This window comes from Panthera pardus, unplaced genomic scaffold (assembly GCF_024362965.1).
Source record: "Panthera pardus isolate Hobbes unplaced genomic scaffold, ASM2436296v1 HiC_scaffold_21, whole genome shotgun sequence".
Lineage (NCBI taxonomy): Eukaryota > Metazoa > Chordata > Mammalia > Carnivora > Felidae > Panthera > Panthera pardus.
Window position 1 is genome coordinate 68,229,807 of NW_026526777.1, and position 27,976 is coordinate 68,257,782.

The following is a 27,976-nucleotide window of genomic DNA, read 5'->3' on the forward strand; positions in this document are numbered from 1 at the left end:
GGGGGCCGCACTGGGAGGGGCTGGCTGACGGGGAGGGAGACTCGGCCCCGGGGGCCACCCCCATGGCATCAGGGCAGCTCAACCAGCCCCACGAACTTGCGGATGTCCTGGGCCAGCAGCTCCGGCTCCTCGAGGGCGGCAAAGTGGCCCCCGCGGGGCATGTAGGAGTAGGACACGAGCCTCGGGTACTTGCCCTTCACCCACCTCTCCGGTACGTGCATCAGCTCACACGGGAAGGCGGCCAGGCCGGTGGGCACCGACACCTTGACCCTGGAAGGGACAGAGATCCCCTGAGAGGCGACGTCGCATCCTGGTCCCCTTCTGTCCCCACAGCGGGGGCTCAGGGACGGGGCGGAGGGGACAGGAGGTCAGAGCCAGGGTTGTGACCGCGCCCTCAACTCCAACCCACCCAGGGCCTTTCTGGAAGGGCTGGCCAGGCTGGGGAACAGGGCCAGGTGGGACGGGTGTCCCCTGTCCCTCCGCTGCCACCTGAGGGTCTCCGTGTGAAGGTCCAAGGGGCCCCGGAAGCAGGGGTGGCACAGCGGGCCGGCCCCGCGTTCCCTTCCTGAGCTAACTCTAGACGCGCAAGATTTCTCCCAGCACCTCCGGCCTGCCCACAAATTCGTTCTCACGCTGGGCGTCTGCCCTCGGGTTCAAGGCCGGCTTGTCTTGCGGCTCCCTGCCCTGGAGGCCTCTGGGCTGGGCCAGGCTTACCGATCCTGCTTGAAGAGCTGCCCCCTGTTCTCCTTGTAGAAGCGCTGGGAGGAGGTGATGGCGCCAGTTGTCCAGTAGAGCATGACGTTGGTCAGCAGGTCATCCAGGGAGAACTTTCTGCGGAAGCAGAACCAGACGGCCGCTGAGCCCCGGGTGCACCAGAGGGCAGCCTCCGGGCCCGCCTGCTTTCCCCCCTCAGACATCACTGCGACCGGGGCACAGGCAGGTTCCGCCCAGGGTCACCAGCCACTGTGATGGCAGGTGACGCGGCATGCGGACCGTGCATGAGGCAGGTTCCGCTGGCCCTCACGGCCGCCCGCACCCCTGACCACCCCCAGAGCGGTCCCACCTGGGCAGGAAACAGCAGGTGAGGACAACCAAACCCAGGGGCTTTGGGCTGGTCACCACCGGGTGCCCGGAGGTGGCTGCCCACCTCTGGCCCTCGTGGACCATCCCCAGGTGGGCTCGCCCCTGCCAGGGCCTGGGCAGGATGGGGTTTCCAGGCAGCGTTTGGAGCCCCTGGACGCGCCTGGCATTACCCACAAGCTTCCCGCCAAGTGAGTCACCCTAGGAGTCATGGGGCCCTGTGCAGACCCCCACCCCCCTCAACACACACACACTCAGGCTGGGACTGCTGAGCAGGGGGACCCCACCCAGGCTGCGGGGCTCCACCCTTGGGGAGGAAAGAGTCATTTGGTCCTCTTGACCCTAGAAACCCCACATCCACTGCGCACAGACCCGCCAGCTTCCCACCCTGTCCCCTCTCATTCCCACAATGCCCTGCCAGTGCCCTCGGCCACCCAGACCCACCTGCTGGTCCGCAGACCCCAGGGGACTCCAGCTCTGGGGACGGGTCCCAACCCTCGGTGCGTCCCGATGGCCACGTGCCACCCACAGCCCCCACCCCGCCAGCCTCCCTGAGGGAACCCAAGTCTGCACAGAGCTCCCCTCGGGCCTTCCCTGCTCCATTCCAGTCCTGGGGGCTTAGGAGATCTAAGCTTCCTTGTCGGGGGGCCCGATCCCTCCATCCGCCTCCAAGTCTCCCTCCCCTGCCCACGGTCTGCCGTCCGATGCCACCCGGGCCTGCCTTCTGCCTCCCCTCCCCTGCCCCACCCCTCCCCCATGCCTCGGCACCCCCCCCCCCCCCCGACGCTGCAACTCTCCATCCACACTCGCCCTTCTCACTATGTTCTGTCTTCCCAGACCTCCCTCCGTCCCCCTCCCAGTAAGCAGCCAGTAAGCCAGGGGTCCCCCCAGCACCCCCCGATGCTGCCCCACCTGCACTGATGCCAACTGCTAATTTCCCGGAGCACAGAGAGGGTCATTTCCTCCCATTGGACCCCTCCCCAGGCTCAGATGTCAGTCCCGTTCCCCAGTGGGCACCTGGCACCCAGCACGTCCGGGACAGAAGTGTGCTCTGTGCCCAGCCCCTCTCGGACACACGCTCACGGACGCAAGTGCACGCGCACATGCGTACTTCGAGGCACCCCTCCTCCGCCCCCCCTGCCACCTCCCTCACACCGACCCCACGACGCCCTGCCTGCCCCCCTCGCGGGGGGAGGCCCCGCAGCGTCACTGCGCCTGCCCAGCTCTCCGCCTCCAGGGCAGTGACTTTGACGAACCGAAGCCAATTTGCCGAATTTACTTGTTTGTGTCGGCTCTTGGGAGGCCGTCGGCCAAATATGCTTTTGTCCTCCGCACCACGATTCACCCCTGCCCTGCTCCCCACCGGTGCAGCTTGAGATAGTGACGGGGGAAGGGAGAGCATTAACAATGTGAAAATACGAAGGATTTGGGAGAAAAGAGGCTTCTCCAGAATGATGAACACGTTCATCAGGCATCTTCGTTTCCACATTCTTAGTCTCCAGCAACAGCGGCCCGGAGCGGGAACAGAGACGAGGGAACCTCCAAATGGAGAGCGGTCGATGGGAACAGAATGGTTAAAATCGGCTCTCAAACCCTGTGACCTGGGCTTTCAGCGAGGTGGCTAAGGGCTCCCGTATTCCCTCGGCTCCGGTCCCGGCTTGGAAACTACCACCACACCCGTCTCCGGCCTACCGTAGTCAGTGATCTCTCTAGAACACAGAGCTGATGGTGCCTGCCCCTGCTCCAGGCTCTGGTGCCCCCGGGGGCCAGGCAGCAGCTACAGTGGGTGGTCAGCCCGGGGGGGGGGGGGCGGTCTGGTGGGGACCCTCACCTGGCTGCAGGTACTGTTGGGCAAGGAACAGGGCCAGCCCTGCCTAGGAGCTCCTGGTGGAGGCCCATCCCCCCGGGGTCCTCTCCAATGTGGGGTGGGGAACAGATCCCAAGGTGAGGGCTGTGCACGGGTTCATGGCCCGGCCCCTGCGTCCCTGCCCTCTGCCCTGGCCTCTGCCGAGCCAGCCTTTCCAGGAGCACCTGGTGTTTTCTCTGCGCCTAAATTCCCTTCTTCCACCCTGTCCGCCGGCAAACTCCTACTCATCCCTCAAAGCCCAAATCCAGTAGATTCTCCCAGTCATTTCCGCCCCGCCCCTCAGACAAGGCAAAGCCTCCTTTCTCTGGACGGTCTCTCAGAGCTCATCTGTCCACTACAGACTAGTCGATTGCGTGCCCGGCATGGCCTAGACACGGTCCCCGCGCCCGAGGAGGGAGCCAGCCCCCTCTCCCTCTGCTCCCACACCGGCACGGAGTCCGGCGCTCTGCGTGCCCCCTAAGTAACGAAGACAGGGATGGATGCTGCAGAAGCCGGGTCAGGGCTGGCCGGGTAGCAGAGGCTGCAGCCTCTGAAGCTTCCCCAGTCTTTCTGAGGCAGCGTCCAGGGTTGCCTTCCCCGGGGCACACGGTCAGGTGGCCACGATGCCGGGCTCTCCTGGGTTCAGAGCGGGGGGACCCCGGGTGATCGCTGCCCTCTGGACCCCCTGATCCCGGGGGGCGGGGGTGCTATTTAGCAAATGGAGCATGGACGTTCTCAAGGGCTAGACCCTGGTCTTGACCCCTCCGCGGCGAGGCCCGGAGCCAGTCGCCGGACCTCTGTCCGCTTCCTCATCCGGAGGACCTGGCGCCGCGTTCACCGAGGTGAGGGTCTGAGGAGCATCCGGCAGTGAGTGGAAGGTGCTGGCCGTCGGCCGGAGGGACGCTGGCTGCCGGGACGCGGGCCCACGGCTGGCGGGGCGGGGGTGGGGGGCTCACCTCTCCAGGCCCCCGTCCTCCAGCTGTTGGAACTCGGAATCGGTCCAGGTCGAAAACTTCTCCAGGATGTAGGCAGCCAGGCCCGCGGGAGAGTCGTTCAGAGCGCAGCCTGGCGAGGGGAGAGGCGGGGAGTGACACAGGCCCGGGACCCGCGAGCTGGCCGTCAGGACACGGGGTGCTGCGGGCCCCACCGGGCGGCGCCCAGGTCGGAGCACGGCTCTGCCCCAACTCTTGGGGTGCTCTGCACCCCGTCTACTTAACCCTTGGCCTTGGAATCCTGATCTGAGTAAAAGGGGGACACCCTCACGGCTTCTTGGGAGCCCACCCACTACGCGGGCAGCGTCCTGTGTTCGGGGAGGTCCACAAGCGAGATCTGTATGAATGCTGTTTTTTAAAAGGTGGGGTCTCAGAGGCACCCAGTCGGCTCATTTGGTGGAGGGTGCGACTCTGGATTTCGGGGTCGCGAGCTGGAGCCCCTTTTGGGTGTAGAGATTACCTGCATACATAAATAGACCCGGGGGCGCCTGGGTGGCTCAGCTGGTCAAGCGTCAGACTCTTGATCTTAGCCCGGGTCATGATCTCAGGGTTTGTGAGTTTGAGCCCCGCCTCAGGCTCTGTGCGAACACCACAGAGCCGGCTTGGGATTCGCTCTCTCCCCCTCCCCTCTCAAAAATAAACATTAAAATAAATGAATAAACTAACTAAAAAAAAAAAAAAAAAAAAAAAAGGTGGGGTTGGGGCGCCTGGGTGGCTCAGTCAGTTAAGCGTCCGACTTGACTTCTCAGGTCATGATCTCGTGGTTTGCGGGTTCAAGCCCCACATCAGGCTGTGTGCTTGATGGTGCAGAGCCTGCTTAGGAATCTGTCTCCCCCTCTCTCTGCCCTTCCCCTGCTCACTCTTTCTCACGATAAATAAACATTTAAAAAGAAAAGGTGGGGCTTTTGGTTTATACGCTCTGATCAGTGAAAAGTAAGAAGCAGCCTAAACGTCCAAAATAGGGGATCTGTTACAAATGGACACGACCCCCTCCACCCCCCACGGTCCTGGGGCTGCCGGGCCCCCAGGCTTCCTGCTCCGTTCAGGCTCGTAGAGTCCAGGGGTCAGGGGTCAAAGCCAGTGCACACGGCATTCAGCTCAAGCTGTCGTCTGGGACAATTGACCTCAAATGACCTCAGCGGAGACACGCAGCCTAAGAAAGAGCTCAGGTCCCTCCCAGGAGGTGTGCACCCCTGGAGCGCGGCTTCTGGGGCGGGTGAGCTCCCCCCCCACCCCCCCCCCCCCCACAGCGCCCGGCTGGATGGAAGGGGCGTGACCCCCGCCCTGGCCGCCGTGTCCCGAGCGCCGGCTCACCCACGGTGTCGGGCTTGGTGCTCTGGATGTGCATGTAGCCGCTCTCCCGCAGCGGTCTGTAGAAAATCTTGAAGGGCAACATCAGCTCCATATCCCTCTGGGTGAAACCGAGGAGCCTCGCGCAATGCCGAACCAGGAAGAGGGTCAGGATGCAGCCATTTAAAATGAAAGCCATGTTCAAGTGCAGGCCTTTCACATGGCTGTGAGGGCAGAGAGCGGGCCCCGGTGAGGCTGGCGTCAGGGCCAGGGCCAGGGCAAGGGTGGGGGGAGGCCGGCAGGAGGAGGGAGGCGTTGGGGAGGGGGAAATACAGAGTTTCCAGAAAGTTCTGGCTTCTCCCAGGGCTCAGGCCACCAGAAGGGTCCACTCTGACGTTCCCCTCCTCTATCTGTCCCTCTCTGTCTGGGCACCTGGCCCAGCGTCACCAACCCCGTGTGATACCGAACGGAGAGGATCCACACCAAAGAGCTCTGGGCGCGGCTGGGTGACAGGGGCCCCTCCGTCCTCTCCCCCTGGGCCCACAGACACCCCGCCCGGTGGCCCCCCGCAGGCAGATCCCGCCGCCCCCGTGCACACAGTGACCTCGCGGGGGCTGTGCACACGCACACTCACCTGGGCACCATCTGGGCCATGTGGGTGCAGATCAGGGCCCCCCAGTCCCCGCCCTGAATGTAGAACTCCCGGAAGCCCAGCCGCAGCATCAGTTTGTAAAAGATCCTGGCGGTGGCCACTGAATTCAAGCCTGGTTGGGAGGGAAGGAGAACAGAGTCACAGGAAGTCACTTGTGGGGTCCTCTTGGGCTCCTGTGAAATTCCTCACACCCCTCTCGCCCCCCGCTAGGGTGACAGCAGCTCACAGGAGGGGAGGAGGCGTCCCGGGGCCCAACGGTGGTGGCGAGGCCGCGGCCAGTGCCCCGCAGGGAGCGAGCCTGGCGTCCGCGTGGCAGGGAGGGACAGCGAGGGGACAGCCAAGCAGCGAGGGCGCGATGGGCTCAGGCCAGCCACCAGTGTGCTCCTGTGGGGCTCGGTCAGCCTCGCTGGCCCGGGACAGCCCGGGGCCCAGATGCGGGGAGCTCCCGAGGGCACGGGAGTCGGGGCCCCGGGGCCAGCGTCGGTCACCACCGCTCCTCGCCCGCCTCAGAGCCTGAGAGGGTGTGCTGGCTGCCCGCCTGGCGGGCAGGCCTGGTCCACACCGCCCCCCGCAGCCCCCATACCCTTTTTGGAGGCTGCCTCCGAGAAGGCGTAGCCAGGAATGGAAGGGCAGATGACTTCGAACACGTGCTCCTCGCTCAGGCCGTGGTTCGCGGGGTCAGTCAGGAGGGGGATGATCTTATAAAACTCGTAGAAGGAGCCGGGCCAGCCGTGTACCATCAGCAGGGGCTTGGGGGTGCGGCCGGGCGGCAGCTGGGGCGGCTTCACATGGACGAAGTGGATGTCCAGCCCTGGGGAGACGAGCACAGTCAGGCCGGCAGGCATCGGAGATATTGTCTTTCTTTATTTTTTTAATGTTTATTTATTTTTGAGAGGCAGAGACAGCGTGCGAGCCTGGGAGGGGCAGGGAGGGAGGGAGACACAGAATCCGAAACAGGCTCCAGGCTCTGAGCCGTCAGCACAGAGCCCGACACGGGGCTCGAACTCACGGACCGCGAGATCATGACCTGAGCTGAAGTCGGACGCTCAACCGACTGAGCCACCCAGGCGCCCCAAGATTTTATTTTTGTAAGTCATCTCTATGTGTCTCCCTCTCTCTGCCCCTCTCCTGCTCACACTCTTTCTTTCTCAAAATGAATAAATGAACTTAAAAAAAAAAGTTAAGGGGTGCCTGGATGTTTAAAAACCCAGAGGCGAGAGCTATTAAAGGGCTGTTCCCTTCCCGGAAACCGCCTGACCCCGGGACCACCTCGGGGTTCCCCAGGACGTCACAGCACGAAACACTGAGTCGTCCGGACAGCGGCCTGCTGTGGCTGCACCCGGGTGCCGCCAGCTTCGTCCCCGCGCTGGTGGCCTGGCCCGGGCCCAGCGAGCCTTCGAGAGTCTTCCCCTGGCTCCCCGGCCCGGGTGGTCCCAGAGGGCCTCCCTCCTCTCCATTGCCTGCCGTCCTCGACCCTCACGCCCCGAACTTTCTGGGGTCCTCTCTGCCCCTACCCCCGGGCTCCAGCCTCTGTGCCGGCTTCCCTGTTCTGCAAGGAGGCCTGGGCCTCCCTCGGGGGGTGAGGCAGGGCCTCCAGAGACAACGGCATTGCTGATCACAGGGAGGCCGAGGTTCAGGGCCCTTGTCCCTTCACCTCCAGCCTCTGTCCCGGCGGGCGCTGGGCCAGGACACCCCCCTCCAGGCCCCTCGCCACCCACCAGGCCCGGGCCCAGCTCTGCTCCCGGGTTCTGAGCCCGCAGCCTGGGTCTGGGGTGCCTGGGGCTCCACAGACCTGCCGGGAAACAAGGAGGGCTTCCTCTTTGATTTTTAACGTCTGTCTTCATTTTTTTTTTTTTTAAAGTTCATTTATTTATTTTTGAGAGATAGCACGTGTGAGCAGGGGAGAGACAGGCTCTGCGTCGTCAGCACAGAGCCCGAATCGGGCCTCGAACCCACAAACCGTGAGATCGTGACCTAGAGTTGAACACTCAACCCACTGAGCCGCCCAGGCACCCCTTCGCTTTTAAAATTCAAACATTTAGGGGCGCTGGGGCGGCTCAGTCAGTTAAGCGTCCGACTTCGGCTCAGGTCATGATCTTGCCGTCTGTGGGCTCGAGCCCCACGTCCGGCTCTGTGCTGACAGATCGGAGCCTGGAGCCTGCTTTGGATTCTGGGTCTCCCTCTCTCTTTGTCCCTCCCCTGCTCGTGCTCTGTCTCTCTCAAAACTAAAATAAACATAAAAAGCAAGAAAATAAAATTCAAATATTTAAAATTCAAAAAGGATACAAGGGAACAGTGAACAGTCAGCCTTGGCCTCGGCCCTTCCCCCAGCCACCAGTCCCCTCCCGGGGGACGGCTTCCAAGGACCGCCGTGCGCACGCCAGCACGGGCGCGAATGAGTGGGTGTTCCCTAACTTTACACTCAGATGAAAAGGTGACAATCTGAATTCGAAATAACCGCACGCCGTGCAGTATGTTCCAAAGGAGGTAAGGTCTCCTATGAATAGGAGTGCATTCATTTTTTTTTATTTAAAAAAAAAATTTTTTTTTTAAACGTTTATTTATTTTTGAGACAGAGAGAGACAGAGCATGAACGGGGGAGGGTCAGAGAGAGGGAGACATAGAATCCGAAACAGGCTCCAGGCTCTGAGCTGTCAGCACAGAGCCCGACGCGGGGCTCGAACTCACGGACCGCGAGATCGTGACCTGAGCCGAAGTGGGCCGCTTAACCGACTGAGCCACCCAGGCGCCCCCGAATAGGAGTGCATTCAGCAACGCGGAAGGACCCCGGGATGTGTTGTCAAGTGGAAAACCACGTTCCAAAATAGAATGTACGTAGGGTTCTATTTTGGCTCAAGGCAAGTTAGGATCTGTGAGCCTTTTGTAAAAAGTCTGCACTGTCACAGTCCAGAGGAGCCTAGGGAGACATGGAAACAAAGCGTAATGGGGTGTCCGGGATGGGGTCCCGGGAAAGAAATACAACATTAGGTGAAGACTGAGGAAATCTGAGCCATATCCCATTGTCTGTGGACACTGTGTTGTTCAGTCTTTATTTTATTATTATTATTATTTAAAAAAAAAATTTTTTTTTTAACGTTTATTTATTTTTAAGACAGAGAGAGACAGAGCATGAACGGGGGAGGGGCAGGGAGAGAGGGAGACACAGAACCGGAAGCAGGCTCCAGGCTCCGAGCCATCAGCCCAGAGCCCGACGCGGGGCTCGAACTCACAGACCGCGAGATCGTGACCTGAGCTGAAGTCGGACGCTTAACCGACTGAGCCACCCAGGCGCCCCTATTATTATTTTTTAATGTTTATTTATTTTTGAGAGACAGAGGGACAGAGCATGAGCGGGGAGGGGCAGAGAGAGAGGGAGACGCAGAATCCGAAGCAGGCTCCAGGCTCTGAGATGTCAGCACAGAGCCCGACGCGGGGCTCGAACCCACAGACCGTGAGATCATGACCTGAGCCGAAGCTGGACGCCCAACCGACTGAGCCACCCAGGTGCCCCACAACCATAGAATTTTAAAAATAAAGATGGTTTTGAGGCACCTGGGTGGCTCAGTCGGTTGAGCATCTGACTTCGGCTCAGGTTATGATCTCGCGGTCCATGAGTTCGAGCCCCGCGCCGGGCTCTGTGCGGACAGCCCGGAGCCTGGAGCCTGCTTCGGATTCTGTGTCTCCCTCTCTCTCTGCCCCTCCCCACCAAAAATAAATTAACATAAAAATTTTTTTAAAAAGTAAAGATGTTTTTAACACTAAGGGAATCTGAATAAAGTATGGACTTTAGTGAAGGTATTAACATATCAGTACTGGTTCATTCCTTGTAACAAATGTACCAGACTAAGGTTAACAGTAAGGGGAAACTGGGAGTGGGTACAGGGGAACTTTCCGTACCGTCCTCACTATTTTTCTGTAAATTTGAAATTGTTCCAAGAAGCGCCTGGGGGGCTCAGTCAACTGAGTGTCTGACTCTTGATTTTGGCTCAGGTCGTGATCTCACGGTTCATGGGTTAGAGCTCCATGTCAGGCTTCCCACTGAGTGTGGAGCCTGCTTGGGATTCTCTCTCTTCCTCTCTCTCTGTCCCTCCCCTGCTTGCTCTCTCCTTCTCTCAACATAAGTAAATAAGCATTCTAAATCAATCAATCAATTAATCAATCAATCGTTCTGGGGTTAAAATAAGTGTTTCCAACAGATGAACGGAACAGAATCACAATAAACCTGGGCATATGCAGTCAACTAAGCTTTGACAAGGGAGCCAAGAACACTCGATGGAGAGGAGACAGTCTCTTCAGTAAATGGCGCTGAGATAATTGGATGGTCAGATGGAAAATAATGAGACTGGACCCCTACCTCACACCACTCACAAAGATGAACTTGAAAATGGATCAAAGACTTAAATGTAAGACCTGAAACCATGAAACTTCCAGAAGGAAACAGACACAGAGCTCTCTGACGTGGGTCTTGATGATAGTTTCTTGGAGGCTACATCCAACTAAAAGGCTTCTGCACAGCAAAGAAAACCATCAACAAAGCGAAAAGGCCATCTGGGGAACGGGAGAAACTAACTGCAGACCATGCATTTGATAAGGGATTAGTATCCAATGTACATAAAGAACTCCTAACAACTCAATAGTAGAAAAACAAATAACTCAATTAAAACAATGGGCAAAGAACCTGAATAGACATTTCTCCAAAGAAGACAGACAACAACCAACAGACACATGGAAAGATGCTCACCATCACTCATCAGCAGGGAAATGCAAATTAAAACCACATTGAGATACCACTTCACACCTGTCGAATGGCCATGATCAAAAAAGGGGCACCCCTGCTCTCTCTCAAAATAAATAAATAAGCTTTTTTTTTAAAGACAAAAAGAGATACCAAGTGTTGGTGAGGATGTGGAGAAAGGGGAACCCTCGTGCACTGCTGGCTGGTGGGAATGCAAACTGGTGTAGCCATTCTAGAAAACAGGATGGAGATCCCTCAAAAACTGAAAAGTGAAATATGGTCCACTAATTCCGTTTCTGGGAATATATATAAAAAGATAACGGGGGCACCTGGGTGGCGCTCAGTCAGTTGAGATTTCGACTCTCGATTTTGGCTCAGGTCACGATCCCAGGGTCGTGGGATCAAGCCCCGGGTTGGGCTCTGCACTGAGCATGGCGTCTGCATGAGATTCTCTCTCTCCTCCTTTGCCCCTCTCCCTCACTCGCAGGTTCCCTCTCTCTCTAAAAATGATGATGATGATGATGATGATGATGATGCACCCTCGTTCACTGCAGCGTTATTTACGGTAGTCGAGACAAGGAAGCCACCTAAGTATCCATCAGTAGATGAATAGATAACGAAGTTGTGGTCTCTCTCTCTAAATATAAATGGAATACTATTCAGCCTTTAAAAACGAAGAAGCCTTGGGGGCGCCTGGGTGGCTCAGCGAGTTAGTGTCTGACTCTTGATTTCAGGTTCAGGTCCTGACCTTGAGTTTCATGAGTTCGAGCCCTGAGTCAGGCTCTGTGCTGACAGCATGGAGCCTACTTGGGATTTTCTCTCTCCCTCTCAAGCAAATAAAATAAATAAATAAAGTTAAAAAAAAAAATGAGGAAGCCTTACCATTTATTTATTTTTATTTTTATTTTTTTTTAATTTTTTTTTAACATTTATTTATTTTTGAGACAGAGACAGAGCATGAACAGGGGAGGGTCAGAGAAAGAGGGAGACACAGAATCCGAAACAGGCTCCAGGCTCCGAGCTGTCAGCACAGAGCCCGACGCGGGGCTCAAACCCACGGACTGTGAGATCGTGACCTGAGCTGAAGTCGGACGCCCAACCGACTGAGCCACCCAGGCGCCCCAAGGAAGCCTTACCATTTATGACAACATGGGTGGACCTTGAAGGCACTGAGCTAAGTGAAATACGACAGAGACAGAAAAAAGACAAATACCGCGTGATCTCATTTATATGTGGGATCTAAAACGAAACGAAAGCCGAAATCGTAGAAAAAAGAGACAAGAGGAGGGTTGGGGGCGGGGGAGCCGGAGGGAGGGGTCAGAAGGTGCACACCCCAGGTCGAGGTGAGCCCTGGGGGCGTCCATCCAGCCTGGTGACGGGAGCTGGCGCTGCTGTGGGTATGTAGGGAGGTTCAGAGTAAGTCCTGAGAGCTCAACACGGGGAGAGGAATTTGTTCTCTCCTTGTATCGTCTCTGCAGGAGAAGCTGGATGTGAGCTGAACCCCCCCCACACCCCCTCTCCCCCCACCCAGGAGATCACTTCACAGCAGATGTCAATCAAACCATCATGCCCCACACCTCACACTTACCCGGTGACGGGCGTCAGTTACTTCTCAGCAGAACTGGGAGAAAATGCTTTTCCGCCCAGGAAACTATTCCCTCACCCCAAATGATCTTGAGGTCACCTTGCCAAGACAGTTTTGGGCGGGAAGGGACCTCCCAGGTGATGCCGAGGGACAGCGGCGTCCCACAGCGGCAGGACGCCAGGTCTCGAGCCGCAGACAGGGAGGGCAATCGTTCTCAGGACCTTGACCGCCGGACCGAGCGCCCTTGAGCAGTCACGGCGTCACGGACTCCAAACCCTCAAGGAGCGGCGGACCAGATTCTGCGTATCTCTGGCTTTCAAATTACTGACGTGTCTTCCTGCCTCGCTCTAAAGCCCACTGGATTCGTGGGGACTCTGCATCCTTTTTGCCCCAGTGAGGTCAGCCCGTAAATACACCCCAAGGACCAGTAATTGGATCCTAAGTTGGGTCCGGGGCCCCTCCGGCAGCTACAAGGCCGCTCCTGAGACGCACACCCCTCTCCCGCTGGCGTCTGGGGAACATACCTTCGATCCTGGTCTTGAAGTGAGGGTACCTGTTGAGCATCTCCACCTGCTTCCCCCAGTCAAATTCATTCCGCCAGTAGGAGAGGATCTTCTTCAGGTAGTTGGAGTTGAAGCCATAATGGAAGCGGCTGTCCTCCAAAGGTGGGGTTAAACGGGTCCCGTCGATCCTGCGGTGTAAGTCCTGGAGCGAAATGCAGGACCCAGGGAGAGAGGGGTGGGTGGGGCAGAGCACAGAAGGTTTGTTTCCAGAAGGCGAGCAGACCCGCAGCGGCCAGATACTATGACAGGGGAGGCGAAGCCAAGTCCCTCGGGGAGGGTGAGGTCCCCCGGGTCCGCCACAGGTGCCCTCGGGGTCGTCCGCTTTCCCCAGAAGGCACCTCGTTTCCCATGACCGCAGCTGTTCCCGAAGCTGTGTCCTTCACCCTCGACGTCACCCGTATATCTCCTCTTTGTTTTTAAGTGCATCACCGCTACATGCATCTTTAACGGACCTAGGCTGACCTCTGGCGGGGACCGCCACACTTTTTTGTAAGAGGCCAGGCACTATGAACGTTCTAGGCCCTTTCCAGCTGCAGCTGGCCCACTCTGTCCTTGCAGCGTGGACGCAGCCACAGACACCGCGCGGACCAATGCACACGGCTGTGTTCCCGTAAAACTTTATTCGCAGACACTGACGTCTGAAGGCCAGGTGGTTCTCACGGGTCACGAGACATTATTCTTGTTATGTCCTCAGCCATTTTAAAGATGTAAAGGCTATTCTTAACACGGGGGCTGTATAACCCGGGGGGGGCAGACAGATCTGTCCCAGGGCTGTGGTTTGCGGACGCGGGTACACAGCACTGAACGATACGCCGTAACTCGGCTGGGATAAAATGACAGACCGGGAGAGAAGGAAGGCGCGAGCCTAGCGGGCGAGGCCAGGGGACCAGCCCGGGCCCCCTCGGTGTCCTCCATAGCACCCCGGGCTCCCAGATTCCGGACGTTTTAGACTCCAAGTCTAGGAACCCACAAAAGGCGTTATCCTCAGCCTGGTTTCTCTTGGGTGCAGCCCAGTTTCTGCTCTGTACTCTTTTCCTCCTCGGAAATCTCACGACTTGGGCACTTGTGAAAGCACGTACCCCCTGCTCATCTCTCAGCTACCTTTTCTCTGTGCACCTTCCTTTCTCAGCCACGGGACTAGGAGCTATTGGAGAGAGGGCCCCTCTCTTCTCCGAGCACCCAGCCCGTGCCTGCACGCACACGTGCTCCGACGAGCTCAGAACGGGACGGGACGTCCGGGTCACCCTCCTGGCCCAGCTCCCACGGCAGCACACCCCCCTGGTCACGTCCCAGCTGACTCCAGCGTGCAGGGTGGGGGCTGGGCTCTGGAGCTGAGGGACCTGGGTTCAAATCCTGCTCATCCCTCGGTCACCTTGGGTAAAAAGCTTCAATTCCTGCACCTGCAGAGGGAACGACGGTCCTGCCTCCTACGGGGACTGAATGGGGCCTCGAACAGCTGTCACAGAGCAGGCGCGTTACCAATGCCGGCCCAGCATCTGATGTCACCACGGCCCTGCGTCTCACTCAGGACCCCCGCCCAGGCCCTGATGACAACCTGCTCGCTTTCTCTGCCTAAACTCACCCCCAGGGTGGCAGGAGGGAGCGGAGGAGGGAGAGCAGCTGCTGTCTGTGACCCGTGATGCTCGCGCCCAGGGCCAGCTGGCACCCCCTGCCCACCTGGTGCTGCTGGGCTCTGGGCAGGGGAGGGAGAAGCAGAGGGGCGGGTGGGCAGAGGGGGACGGGGTGGGCACGGGGCGGGCTGGGCACGTCTCTGTAGGATCTGCCCCTGGCCGGTGTGAGAACAGCGGAGGGCACCCCACTCCCAGCCCCCCCGGGGAACACAGCCAGGCGTCCCCGCCCTCCCCTCGGCTCAGCCCCGCCTGGGGAAGGGGCCTCACCTTGATCTCCTCGTCTGACGTCTCCACCTTGAAAGGGCGGATGCTCTCGTCCTCTGGGGCCGTGGGCCTCGCCCCGGGGCCCCACCACCCATCTTCTAGTGGCAGCGTTTCCTCCTTGTCCCGGGAAACAAACCAGTAGACGACAAAGGCCAGCACTGAGGCGAGGAGAATCTCCAGCCACATGATTCCTGCAGGAGCGAGGAGGGCCCGTCAGTGCAGAGACCCCCCCCCCACCCCCACCCCCCGGCCGAGACCCTGACCCCCACCCTCCCTCCCACCCAGCCCCCGACTGCGGGAACTTGTGAAAGAAGAGTCTGAGCACGTGGAAGAAACAGAAACCAGCAGGAAAAAGACAAGAGCTGTGACATTCATCCACCGAATTGGGAAAATACCAACACAGGGTGGCCTCTCGCGGCCCTGGATGCTGGGGCTGCACTTCTGAGGCCTCTTGCTTTTCTAAGGGGCCTTCTGCTCCACGCTTCTGGAAGCTTCTCTCCACCCTCGTGTGTGTGTGTGTGTGTGTGTGTGTGTGTGTGTGTGTGTCGCGCGCGGCGCGCGCGCGCGCGCCCCCACCCCCCAGGAATGCTGGGCTCCTGAGGCTCCGCCCCTGGCTGTCTCTGGGAGGGGCCTGTCCCCAGGGTGCCCATCAGGGGCCGGGCGCACCCGGTTTGGGCCCAGGGAGCGTTGGGGGCCCGAACACGGCCACGCGGCTCAGCTGTATTTTTTTATTTTTTTTATTTTTATTTATTTATTTATTTATTTATTTATTTAATGTTTTTATTTATTTTTGAGACAGAGAGACACAGAGCATGAACGGGGGAGGGGCAGAGAGAGAGGGAGACACAGAATCGGAAGCAGGCTCCAGGCTCTGAGCCATCAGCCCAGAGCCTGACGCGGGGCTCGAACTCACAGACCGCGAGATCGTGACCTGAGCTGAAGTCGGACGCCTAACCGACTGAGCCACCCAGGCGCCCCCCAGTTGTATTTTTTTAAAGGAGGCTCCACGCCCTTGAGATCATGCCCTGAGCGGACCCTTAACCCACTGAGCCCCCCAGGAGCCCTCAGCTTTTTTTTTAAAACAGCTCTATCGAGGCATAATTCACGGGCCATATAATTCGCCCACTTAGAGTGTTCGATCTGGTGATTTTTTGTGTATGACAGGCAGTGCGGCCATCACCCCAGCTTGACGCGGGGAGGCGGGGAGGCTGGGGAGGCCTCAGCCCTGCCACCAGGAGACTCAAGTGAGACCTTTCCCTTTAAGGAGGCGAGGGCACGTGGAGGGCACCGTCGGAACCGTAGTGGCGGTCACTCCTAGAGAGAAGCTAGGAGAAGTCAACATCTAGCAGCAGACTTCCCCACCACCTCTCCGGAGCACTGGCGGAATCTACTAGAACTCGACATTCACAAACGCGAGGACTCCGCGATTCGCCCCGAGGCGCAGACCCAGCCCGAAGGTGCCCGAGGGTGCGCCACACCGAGCAGCTGTAGGTGGGGAGCCCCACACCTAGAAACGTCCCCGACGCCATCCGTCCACGCAGGGGGGCCCCCAACGGTCCGCACCGAACGGGCCAGACACAAAACGGCACGTCCCGCAGACCGTTCCTAAAGGAAGGCCACTGTCAGGGCCACGAGACGGCAGCGTGGAGTTTCCTCTGGTGGTGGGGCCCGGCCCGGCACTCACCGCGATGACAGTGTGCAGGGGGCACAGGCCCGTGTGTCGCCTGGGCCAGAGACACCCGAGGAGCCAGGCTCGGGCAGGTGCGGGACACAACTCAGGGGTGCACGGGGTCACCGCCGCGGGGACACCCCGTGGGGAGCCTGGGGTGGCCGTGGTCACGGGCCTCCCGAGCCTGCACGCCGGCCCTTGACTGCAGCCCCCCGCCCCGCCCGGGTTCTGACTCTTTACTCCGCGAGATCTGAGGGTTCGGAGCCTGACTCCCGCAAGGTAACGGCTCTAAACGCAGGAGGTCAAGCCAGGCAGGTGCTTCCCGTCGCCGGTAAACGGAACGTCGGCCTCGGAGTTTCACCGAAGGCGGTGTTTCTGTTAGGCTCGGGGCAAAAATACAAGCTTCAAAACCGTATGTACACCTCATTTGAGGCTTGGTCCTAAAAGCCGAAGTCAACTCTTGTAAGTTGAATGCGGTCTGGAAGGCACCAGAAGTCACTCGTTCTTTTCAGGTAAGAGATTCGGATCGGGGCCCCGGGAGGGGAAACGCAAACTGGCTCGTGGGACCACGGGCGGGTTCGGCGGTCACCGCGTGGCTGTGACCGTGAGCCCGGCCCTTTGCAGGCACAGGAGGTGGGTCACAGCCCTGTGCCGCAGGAGCTCATGCTCTGGTAGGACAGGCAGACAGATGAACAAGTGATGACAGCCGTCTACACAGACGAGGAGAAGCGTGCAAACGCAGCAGTGGTTAAGTCGGCCACAAAGGCTGCACGGATGAGCGGGGAGCGGAGTTTTAAGGATAAACAGGGATTTACGAGGCCGAGAGACAGTGCGCCGTGTAAGCAAGGAGCCTCTGGGATCTACATCCGGGTTCCGCGCAGGTGTGGACACTTGGGACCTCCGGGGCGCACTCTTTCCATTTCTACCTGCACCGGCCGAGACGGGTCTCTACCTCACCTCCTTTGTACGCGGTTCCTTTTGCATGATGAAGCCGGGAGTTTTAACTCAGAAATCGGGTTTGCCATTCGGATGGCCCTCCTGTAAATTACAAGCCAAGACTCCGGAGCGAGGCGAGGACGGGCACTTGGGGAGGGGAGCACGGCATGGCTGTGTGAGAAAAAGGGGGCCTGGGCAAGTTCCTCAAAACTCGGCACCCTAACCCCGGCTCCCCAAACGCGCCCTCGGGTTGAGACACGGGGTGGCTGAGCCTGGCGGCTAAATTCGCCCCTTCCTTCCTCGCGATGGAATCGAATGGAGGGAATCGTTGTTGTTGTTGGCAAAGCTCAGCTAAACACTGCATTTCCTGGTGCTCCCTGCAGCTTAGCATCGAGCTGAGGATTTGAAGGGGCGATTAGGTGCTGACAAAGAGCTGTAAGTGTATTTGGGGCGGAGCCCCCCCTCCTCCCCGCTCGTGGCCCAGACAGTACCTCCGTGTGAATTAGGAAAAGACCCCATTCTTCAAAACGCTGCCAGAAAATTAACCTAATCTGCTGCTTTTGTCATAGGATGCCTCATTGCCATCTGCCAGAAAGCACTTGTACGTAGATCTACATACGTCTAGAGGATGACGTGCGTGGCATCCTCTAAGATTGTGCAGTGCACAACGTGCACAACGGTGCATGGATCCTGCCCGTGTGTGGAAGACTGGAAAGAGCCTGGACTCGGCTGGGAAGCACGTACCTTTTGCCCTTCCCCCTTCACGCTTCCTGGGGCACAGGTGTGATGCCTGGACTCTGGTAGCCATTTGGGGCCATGAGGTTTTTCACCAGGACAATGATGGAAAATGGGTTCCTGCTAACCGCGGGACGACTTACTCCTAAACTTCCTTTGGGTGACAGGGAAACACATTTCTACATTGTTTGAGCCACCGCTGCTTTGAGTTTTCTATTATATAAACCTTAACATCATCCTCACTAACTGAAAAAAGTCAGGGCGGGGAAATAATATATCCAGTTCCCCGTGGACAAACTCTCAACAACAAATGCTCAGCCTTCAAAATTGTCCTTTCGGTTCTTACAGATTTTATTTTTAAGTAACCAACGTGGGGCTCGACCTCACAACCCTGGGATCCAGAGTTGCAGGCTCCACCCACTGAGCCCCCCAGGCTGCTTCTCTAAGTGAGAATCAACTTCCTGACAGGTGTCAGAATGCAAAACACCAGTGGCCCCTGCCCCGCCCGCCCCAGCCCTGGGGGCAGGGAGGGGGCCTCTCTCTGCGGAACCTTGACCTCTGTTTGCATACAATGTGGCCTCCGCAGCTGGTGTCTCCCTGTTCTCTCGGTAGAAGGGTAAGACTGGCCACCGGTTGGGGATGAAATGCGCTGTGACTGAGTCACAGAACGAACCTGTGCCCCTTCGGCAGAGGGATTATTTTATGGTTTTTTTTTTTTAATTTTATTTTTTAAAGGGGAAAGACCAGAAGGGCGACGGCCTTCCTGCGGCCCCACTTCCACAGTGCGTCAGACGCCCTCTCCACACAAGACCAATTGAGCCGCTGTGGCTGGGATCCTGCTGGGTGACTTTCTAGCGACCCATCGGGGGGTAAAAAGGACGATCTGGAAACCCACAGGCCTCCGGAAACCAGTGGGTCAACAACGAAGCTGGCTGGGGCGCCAGAGAACCTGTGTGCGAATGGGGCCACCCTTTCCGCGAACGTGGCTCCCGCCGTCACCCCTGCACAGACAGACAGGTGTGTGTTTCCCACCAAGACCCCAGCAGCCCCCTGCCGCCTCCCCTGCTCGTGAGCATCTCAACATCCCCTCCTCGCGCATCTGCGATCGCACCGTGACCTTGGGCCCCTGAATTTGTCTCCTTCGGGGTTCCCTCGCTGTCGCGGGCACTACCCACCCCCCGAATGGCAAGCCAAGAGCCCAGGCGACGTCTTTGAAACCCCCTCCTTCGTTCCACCCCCCGTGGAGCCAATCAATCGGCAAGTTCCAAAGTCGATCTCAATCCACCTGCACGGCCGCCTCCCCTGGAGCAGAGCAAAGGCCCTGTCCTGTCCCCTCACACGTGCTCTGCCTCCCTGTCCCGCCCCCAGCGTGCCCTGTGGCCAGAGTGACTTTCTGCAGATACAAACCTGATCGTGCACATCCCTGGTGTAAACCCCGGGACAGCTTCCTGCTGTCCTTGAAACAGCCAGATGCTTGGTTAACCCTTCAGGGCCTGTGCTCTCTGACCCGCCCACCCCTCCCCTCCTCGCCCTCCTGCGGTGGGGGAGCACCCTCTCCCCTCAGCTCCTGAACCCCTGCTCATCCTTCAGATTTCAAATGCAGCGTCCCTCCTCCGGGCAGCCTCCCGTGACCTAGTTCAGCTCTGTGCGCCTCCCACCCCTAGCTCGAGTCACGGTCACATCTGTTCAAGGTCCTGCGGCAATATCGCCCCCACCCTCCCACCGCACCCCGGAAGTAAGCTCCCCGAGGGTAGAGGCCATGTCTTCTCTGGCTCCCCGCTGGTCCCCGGCACCTGGCACGTATTGGATGCTCAGAAAATCTCTGCTGAAAGAATGAATTTAAAAATTCTTCGAGGGGTGCCTGGGTGGCTCAGTGGCTTGAGCGTCTCAACTCTTCATCTCAGCTCAGGTCACGATGTTGCGGTTCGTGAGTTCGATCCCCGCGTCCTCTGTGCTGACGGCGCGGGGGCTGCTTGGGATTCTCTGTCTCCCTCTCTCTCTGCCTCTCCCCTGGCCACACATCCGCACCTGCCCGCGCTCTCTCTCAAAATAAATAAACGTCAAAAAATAAATCAAAATAAAAAATTTTTCACTGACAATGTTGAAAATTTCCAGAGCTCGTGCCCAGAAAGATGGCTGAATTCTCCTTGAGGAGTTATATATATCATCTACTTCTTAGACTATTCTGAGACACGGGCCGTGGGATGCAGGGAGAAGGCTGAGTAGGTGGGAGGTGGTGTTCTGGCAAATTCCCCCTGAAGGAAGACTGGAGAGCCAGGGTGCCCGGTGGCGGGCAGATACCAGGATTTGGGATCCAGAAGATGAGGCTCAGAATCTGGACCTTGCTGAACACTAGTGGGGAGTCCTGCCAGCCTGTCCTCAAAGACCCCCGCCCCTCCCCCGGCCTCACACCCAGGCAGGTGCGAGAACCCTCAGACCAGCTAAGCCCAGCTCTGAGCGCACCTGTACTGGCCGGGGTGGGGGGCGGGCATCCAGGGCTCTTCTTCGACAAAAGAGGCCGGGAGGGCCCAGCTCTGGGCACAGGAGGCCTCTGCCCTCCTGCCAGTGACTCAGACTCACATGGGAGCGAGGGCCTCGGCTCCTTCTGGGGGAGGTCTGTCTGGACAGCACACTGCGGGGCAGGGCGAGAACGGGGGAGGCGAGCCAGACAGAAAGTGGGGCGCAGGGGTGTGTGTGCCTCCCCGGGCCCCGCGCCGCCTTCCCCACACCTCTCTGGAGGAAGGCAAAGGAACATCCAGCGGAAAGGGAAAAGCAGATGGTTTCCCGTCGGAGCCAGGGCGGGCCTGCCAAGGCGGCGGAGCAGGGAGCCTCCCGCCCTCCTGCCGCCAACGCACGGCTCCCAGGGGCTCCCCGACGCCATCCCTGCTCGCTGTTGGGTCTGGTGGCAGCTGGCCCAGACAGAGCGGGAAAGCCTGGGGAGGGGGGGAGGGGGAGGGATGGGGGGAAGAGGGGAGAGAGGAGGGGGAGAGGACGTCCGGACCGCGCCCCCTCTGCCCCCACAGCCTATTCCCTGGAACCCCAGTGGCCAGACGAGGACGGGGACTCAAGATGGGCGAGGCGGGATGGGCCCTGCACCCCTGCCCACGACAAGGGCCTTGTTTACCTCCTCCAGGCCGGGAGCCAAGCCCTGGGAGAAAGAACAGCCCAGAGCCAAGCCCCTAGGGAAGGGAAAATGCAGTTTGCAGGCAACCACAAAGCAGAATAATAGAGAAGTAAAAACAGGGTGGGGGTGGGGGTGGGGGTGGTGCAGGCTTCCTGGTGGGGGGGGGGGGGCCTGCTCTGGGCCGCAGTGAAGGGACATACAGCTGCCTTGGAGGGGACGCTCCGGCAGACCCCTCGCCCCCCAACCCGACTCTCCAATTGCGCCTGAGTGGACAGACAGACAGACAGGACTTGTGTTGCTGGTGTTACAGGGGCGTCCAGGGAGCCAGGGGTCAGCCGGCCGGTGTTTAGGCACCAACCTCTGGCCTCCAATTGTGCTCCTGCCACTCGGCAGCCACATGACTTCAGGCTGGTGGCCCCACTTGTCCAGCCTTGCTGAGCTGGGGAGTCAAGGACTTACCTCGGTCAAGGGGTGGTGCCCCCACACGGGCACTCGCTAAAAAAGGTTTTTTTTTTTTTTTTTTAATATTTAGTTTTGAGAGAGAGAGTGCCAGCAGGGGAGAGGCAGAGGGAGAAGGAGACACAGCATCCGAAGCAGGCTCCGGGCTCCCAGCTGTCAGCACGGAGCCTGACGCGGGGCTCGAACCCACGACCCATGAGATCATGACCTGAGCGGAAGTCGGACGCCCAACCGACTGAGCCCCCCGGGCGCCCTGGGCATTCACTTTTGCACTTAAATCCCGAGAACGCGACAGGTGGGTGAGAGGGGGCGGAGGCCGAGGGAACCTTCCCTGAAGACATGTGCTGCTGGGACCACGACAGGAAGCTTGGTGGTCTCTGTAGAGGAAAGAGCAGGCGGGACCCGGGGAACATGAGCCCCAAAGCCCAGGGTGGCGGAAGGCAGAAAGCGAGGGACGCCCAGCACCTGCTGCAGGGGCCTCGGTGGGAGGAGGGAGGCCACCCGGCTGGGCTAGAGGCCCCCGGCACCTCTTGGGGGACTCGGCCGGCCCGAGTCGAGCCCTCCCCAGGCTCGTCTACGCAGCCTTCCACGCAGGCCTGAAGCTGAATGATGCGAGGAGGGGCTTGGGGGCTCGCGCCCAGGGAGTCACTTGAGACCCTGTTCTGTCTCCTGGCTCAGTTTTCCATCGGTTTTAAATGACAAGAGAAGGAGCCCGAGCGGACCACAGCTCGCCGCCTCGAGGAAAGAGCGCTGTGCTCCGTGGGGTTTCGGCACTTGGCATCTCTGAGCAGAGAAAAGACTCCGATTCCCGAGGATAAAGGTAGCGGGCCAGGTGGCGCCCGGCCGAGCACCCCGGATCTCCTTCCCAGCGCTGACCTCACTCTGCCGCCCTCGCCCCCCAGCTCAGCCAGCCCTTGACCAATGTGCTCCGGGCCCAGGACGCCTCCTCAGGGCTGTGTAACCAGAGAGCACTGCTGGCTGGGCCCTGGCTGAGGAACCTAAGCTGCCTTCCCGTTCCTGGACGGCAGCGAAAGGGCCTCTGTGCTTCCCGTAGGGCGGCCCCTCGGGCCCGGGGTCCGGTGTCTGGGAATGTTCTGGGCCTGGGGTTAGTTTGCTTGCGGCAAAGTCTGGGCAGCAAAAAGGAATAAAAGTCGCAGAAGCCAAAAACGACTTCTGGAACTCCATCGAAGGTCCTGGTGGACAAAACAGCCCTGCCTCTGTGGGAGGGCGGGGACCGGAGCCGGGTGAGGGGGACGAGGTCAACCTCCCGCACCTGGTGGCAGGGCCCGTCAGCTCCTGCGGAGACAATGTGGCCTAGCAAGCAGGTCCTCCCACAGGCAAAAAAAAAAACCTGGAAAGCCGGAAAGTACATCTGTTTGCCCCCCTCCCCCAACCCCCCAAAAACCTGGTAAGAGACTCAGACTTCCCTGAGCTGTGCTGGTCACTGACCGGACTGATCCTGGCCCCGGAACCAAAGCACTTCTCTTACTTTCCAGAAGGCCCCGTCTGTCCAGTCCCGACAAGAAGGGGAACACGTGGGAGGATCACCACTCAGTGAGGCCAAGGGCCCCCGTCCCCTAGGGAAAAGCCAAGTCCCCGCTGCCCGGGGTGGTGGCCCTCAGGGAAGGCACAGGCCCACCCGGGCCTCCTGTTCCTGGTCACCGGTTTCCTGCGCCCTCCCGAGCTCCGGGGGCAGGACACAGCCAGCTGAAGGCCGCCCGTGGGCCCCTGGCGGGGACGGTCCGTCTGGGCACCACGGCCTTCTGCGAGGAAGCGGGGAGAAGCCCTGGGAGGGAAGGCTCTTCGAACACCCACTAACCCCGACAAGTGAGGGCTGGTTCCTTCTGTTTTAAAGAGACACAAAAACGAAGCTCGGGCAAAGCCGTTCTCTTGAGCCCACCGGCTCAGAAGCCCCAAGAAGACCCCTGAACACAGTTTACCCGGCCTCCCCAAAGGCAGCAGAAACCCCTGTTCCTGACCTGACCTCTTGTTCCTCCTATGGAATCTTCTGGAACATCTCTGAGCTCCTCAGACAGAAGAGCCCTTTTGTTCCCGAAATGCAAGCACCTCCAGCGAGGCCTCAGAGGGGGAGGCTTAGCTGCAGCGGGACAGTGTCCCCAGCCGCTGGACACGGACGATGGGGGGGGCCACTTCAGGTCTGTGAGCCCCGCTGGGGGGAGGGGCGTCGGCCAGGCCTTCAGGAGTCAAGAAACGATGAACTAGGACCTCCCTTGGCAAGGTAAACACACCTCAGCAGAAGCAAAAACACCAGTTTGAACTTGGCTGGCTCAGCTGTGTTACGTTATGTAAGCAGGGATGGGATTGCAAGGTCCTCTCACGGGCGCCAGGGAGGATTTCCTGGAGCACCAACCACTTCTCCCTCCTCAGGGCAGCGGGTGGCTGGGTGCTCTGGGGGATCTGTGCGGGGGGAGGCCTTCTCCCTGCTGCACCCCACCTTGTCCCCATGGCACCCGGGAGTGTCTGCTCCTAAAGGGCCAGGCCCAGGCCAAGAACACCCACCGGCAGTCCCCCGCTGTCCCCAGGAGGCCCGCCGGGCTGGGCAGTGACACTTCTGTGTCGATCTGAAGTCCCTGCCCTCTGTCCCAGGGTTTGCCCCGCACCCTGGGGCCGGAGCCCTCACTGTCCTTGAAGCTGCCCTCAGCGGGCCTGGCACGGGCTTCAAGCCCACCCTGGCCCCATCTGAACCGACCGCACCCCGCCTACAAATTTCCTTCCCTGATGATCAGTTTGGACTTAACCACACAGTCACCACCCACTGGAGCCACGAGGAGCCTTGCAGATAGATTGGCCCGGCCTCCTGCGTCCCCGGACCAGACCCGGGCAGGGAACGTCTCGGCCCGTCCTCCTGCATCCCCGGACCAGGCCCGGGCAGGGGACGTCTCGGCCCGTCCTCCTGCATCCCCGGACCAGGCCCGGGCAGGGGACGTCTCGGCCCGGCCAGTGCATGACCCCGCTCTTCTCTCCACACCAGTTCTCTGTCCACATCGCTGCGTTCCCTCCAATCACTAGTGATGGGCTCTAGGGCCCTTGCAGAGCTGGGTTTTGGGCATGCGATCCAGGGGGGCCCCCCCGAACCAACACGCACCTGCTCTTTCTGCACACCCAGCCCCGGGTGGGTATGTTCTGGGCTCCTCCCTCGGCGGTGGCAACCCGCTCACGCTTAGATCTCCCTCGTTCATTTATTTTTAAGATTTTATTTGTAAGTAACCTCCACACCCAACTTGGGGCTCCAACTCACGGCCCCGACCGAGATCAACACTCACACGCTCTACGGACTGAGCCGGCCGGGCGCCCCCGGCCCTCGCTTCTCCCCTAAGCCCAGCTCTGTGTCATCCGCTCAAGGGTGGAGAAGTGGGGCCTGGGCCTGGGCCGGGAGCCCGGGAGGGAAGTCAAAGCTGTCGGGTGAGCGATTACCAAGCCTGTGCAAGCTGGGCTCTCAGATCAACGGCGGGGGCTCCCTGCGAGCTCCAGCTGGTGCCCGGACGTGAGCGGGAGGCTCCTGGGGGAGGTGCTCTGCTTCCTGCAATGGCCAGTGCTCCTTCTCGAAAGGCCCCCCCTGCCCAAGGGCATTCGGTCACTTCCGGCAGGCACCCCGCTCCCCGAGGCCGGTCTGGCCAGAGTGCCTAAGGCACAGGGGAGCACGTGGGTCGGAGCACCTCGGCCGCCCTGCTGAGCAGTTACTGGCCGTGGAGCTCCTCCCGTTCCTGGAACTGGGGGGTCGGGGAGAGGCAGCATAGGTTCAGAAGTTCTGAGTCCTCTCGCTCTCAAGCTGGTTCAGTTTATGCAAGAGGTCATTCACACCAAAGGACACTGCTGGCAGCCAGGCCCGCACGCAGCAAACAGACCTAAAGCTCATCCATGCCAGGACTGCTCCTGCCACAGGGCCTTTGCTCCTGCTCTTCCCTCAGCCCGGTGCACTGTCATCCCCGACGGCAACCGGCCACTCCCAACTCCTCGGGGTCATTCAACCACCATCTCTCAGACGAGGCATCCCTTTCATCGGACACCCCCCTTCCCTCTTCCAGGGCTCTACACCCGACGGCACACGTACTCTACATTTTACAAGTTTATTTTATCGTCCACCTCTCCCCAGCAAACCTGGGAGCCCAGTGAGTCCACGTTCCCTGCTGAGCCCCCCGCCCAGGGCAGAAGGCACCCCTGAGCACAGTCCACGCTTGCTCAGGGAAACAAGAGTGTCCTCACATGGCCCTCCAAGTGCGGACGTTTGGGATACATGCCAAACAATCCCAGAACTTCTTACTAAGCCAGGCCCAGTGGGGCTCTGCCCTCCAGCCCCTACTCGCTCAGGCAACAACCTCCAGCCATCGGGGCAGAGGCCAGTGTTACTTTCTGGAGCCCCCGAGGCCTCCTGAGAACGGTTGCTCTCGGCGATGCCGCGGAGGGGCACAGAAACAGCGTTTGCCAGTGTCCTCAGCAATTTCCCACCAGAGCTCACAAATCCGAGCAAAGGCGCTGAACGGACAGCAGGGACCCCGAATGCACAGGCCTCCTCGCCCCCCAGCCGGGGTGCTGCCCGGGCAGGCAGAGGGAAGTCTAAAAAGGGGGAGGGGTGTCTGTCCACGCGGGCACAGGGCACATTCAGGCTTTGCGGACCCCGAGGCTTATGGGGTGGGGGTGGGGGTGGGGGTGGGGGTGGGGGGTGGGGGGTGGGAGGGAGCAGGTGGAGAAAAAAGTCAAACTGCTTTCAAGACTGACCACTGCTAGAGCCGCTGCCCCCACGATCCCGTCGCCTCGCCTAGGCTTCAGAAAGGGGCGGGTGCAACTCAGGGCCACACGGCGAACTGGGTCCCAGGCCCGGGTCCCCTCAGGTGGCTGTAGGCACCCCTTTCCCCCCGGGGGCGGGGGCGGCGGACAGCGAAGGCAAGAAAGCGCCTTCCAAACTCAAGATCCGAGCAGGGTTTAGGGGTCCAGAGACAAACACGTGCTTTTCACCGCGGGGCGCGACGCACCCTGTTAGCAGAACTCTCGGGAGAGAGTGCGGGGCGGGGGGGGGGGGGGGGGGGCGCCGCGCCCCTTCAGCCCCGGGGGCACGGAGGGGGCAGGCATGGGCGCGCCAGGCCCTCCGTCGGGTGCAGACGCGGGTCCCCGAAGCGAGAGTAAGTCACACTGCCCCCCCCACCCCGAGCCCGCCCCCCGCGGAACCGCGCCCCCACACCCACTCTTCCCCCCGGGACCGCGCCCCGACACCCGTCCTCCCAGCGCGCGCCCCCAGTCGCCCCCCGACGCGTCCGCCCCCCAGCCCGCGCCCCTTACGGTCGTCGGCTCCAGGCCCCGGGCTCCGGCGCGCGCTCGCTGGGACTGTGGCTCCGCCGCACCGGGCGCCCCCGCGCTGATCCCGCCCAGGCTCGGCCCCGAGGGGCGGCCGGGGGCGGGGCCCACGGCCTGGGGACGACCCGGCCGGGTTACCCGGGCGACCCGGGAAGGGCGCGTCACCTGCGCGCCGCCGCGCACCTGAACGCGCAGAGGCGCGTCCGAGTGCGGCCCCTCGGCCGGCTGTCTCGGGGGGGAGGGGGGGGGGGCGGTGGCTCGCACGCCGCGTGTCCTTCCCGCTTCTTCCGCGCAGACCTCGCCGCCCCTGCACCTCGCCCACGCGCGCGGCCACGCGCTGGCACACTTGCACGCGGTGTGCACGAAAGCGGGGCCCGTTCGCGATCCTCCCGGTGAAGACCCGGGTCTGCGGCGCCGACTCGGGAGCGGCGGGTGCCGGGCTGAGTGCTCCCGCGGGCACCGATCCCCGGACCTTAGCCCTGGGACGGCCCAGGGTCGGTAACCTGCTCGCGCCCCCCGGCGCCTCGCTCCCGCGCTCCGCAGGCGACTGTCCCCACGCCGGGCACCCTCAAGCCTCAGCCGGCGGATGGCCTGTCGCGGGGGCGGGGTGCCGCGGACTGACTTACCCTCGGCCTCCTGCCTGGCCGCTCACCTCCGCCCCGGACTCTCCCCTGCACCCAGAGAGGCTGCTTCGGGCCAGCGGGCACACGGGACCATCGCTGCCTCCAGGCCTTTGCTCGCGCCGCACCCGGAAATGGTGCCCTCCTGCAGGAGCCTTCTGTCACCCTGCGGGCCCTGGCATCTCTGTACTCTTCCAAAACTTGCCGTCTGTTACACACACACACACACACACACACACACACACACACACACACACGCCAACCTTCCCCCAAATCTTTCACGTAGAAGTTCTGGCCGGTTCACCAAGGGACTCAAATTTGCTGTAACAAATCATGGTACAACTGGCGTAACGATGGCAATCGCCTTCTAACCCTAAAATTAGGTCCTGGTGATGGCTGCACACCCCACTGAACGGTACACTTTAGGAGGGTGGATTTCATAGTGTGTGAATTACATTTCAGTAACTGTTTTTATAGGAACTACA

General features: G+C 60.3%; 1 protein-coding gene across 2 annotated transcripts; it reads right to left on the bottom strand.

Moving 5' to 3' along the window:
* EPHX1 (epoxide hydrolase 1) lies at positions 1 to 26,989 on the bottom strand. Of its 2 annotated transcripts, none has more exons than XM_053909452.1 (9): positions 26,857 to 26,989; positions 14,642 to 14,829; positions 12,705 to 12,885; positions 6,444 to 6,671; positions 5,843 to 5,972; positions 5,233 to 5,432; positions 3,883 to 3,991; positions 715 to 831; positions 1 to 270 (listed from the first exon to the last, which is right to left on the bottom strand). In XM_053909452.1, the coding sequence occupies exons 2-9, from the start codon at positions 14,822 to 14,824 to the stop codon at positions 69 to 71; spliced, it is 1,350 nt and encodes a 449-aa protein (XP_053765427.1). In that variant the 5' UTR covers positions 14,825 to 14,829; positions 26,857 to 26,989; the 3' UTR covers positions 1 to 68. The 2 variants fall into 2 exon arrangements, with proteins under 2 accessions (XP_053765427.1, XP_053765428.1); XM_053909453.1 differs by lacking the exon at positions 26,857 to 26,989 and adding an exon at positions 24,997 to 25,206.
* Between the last annotated feature and the right edge of the window lie 987 nt (positions 26,990 to 27,976).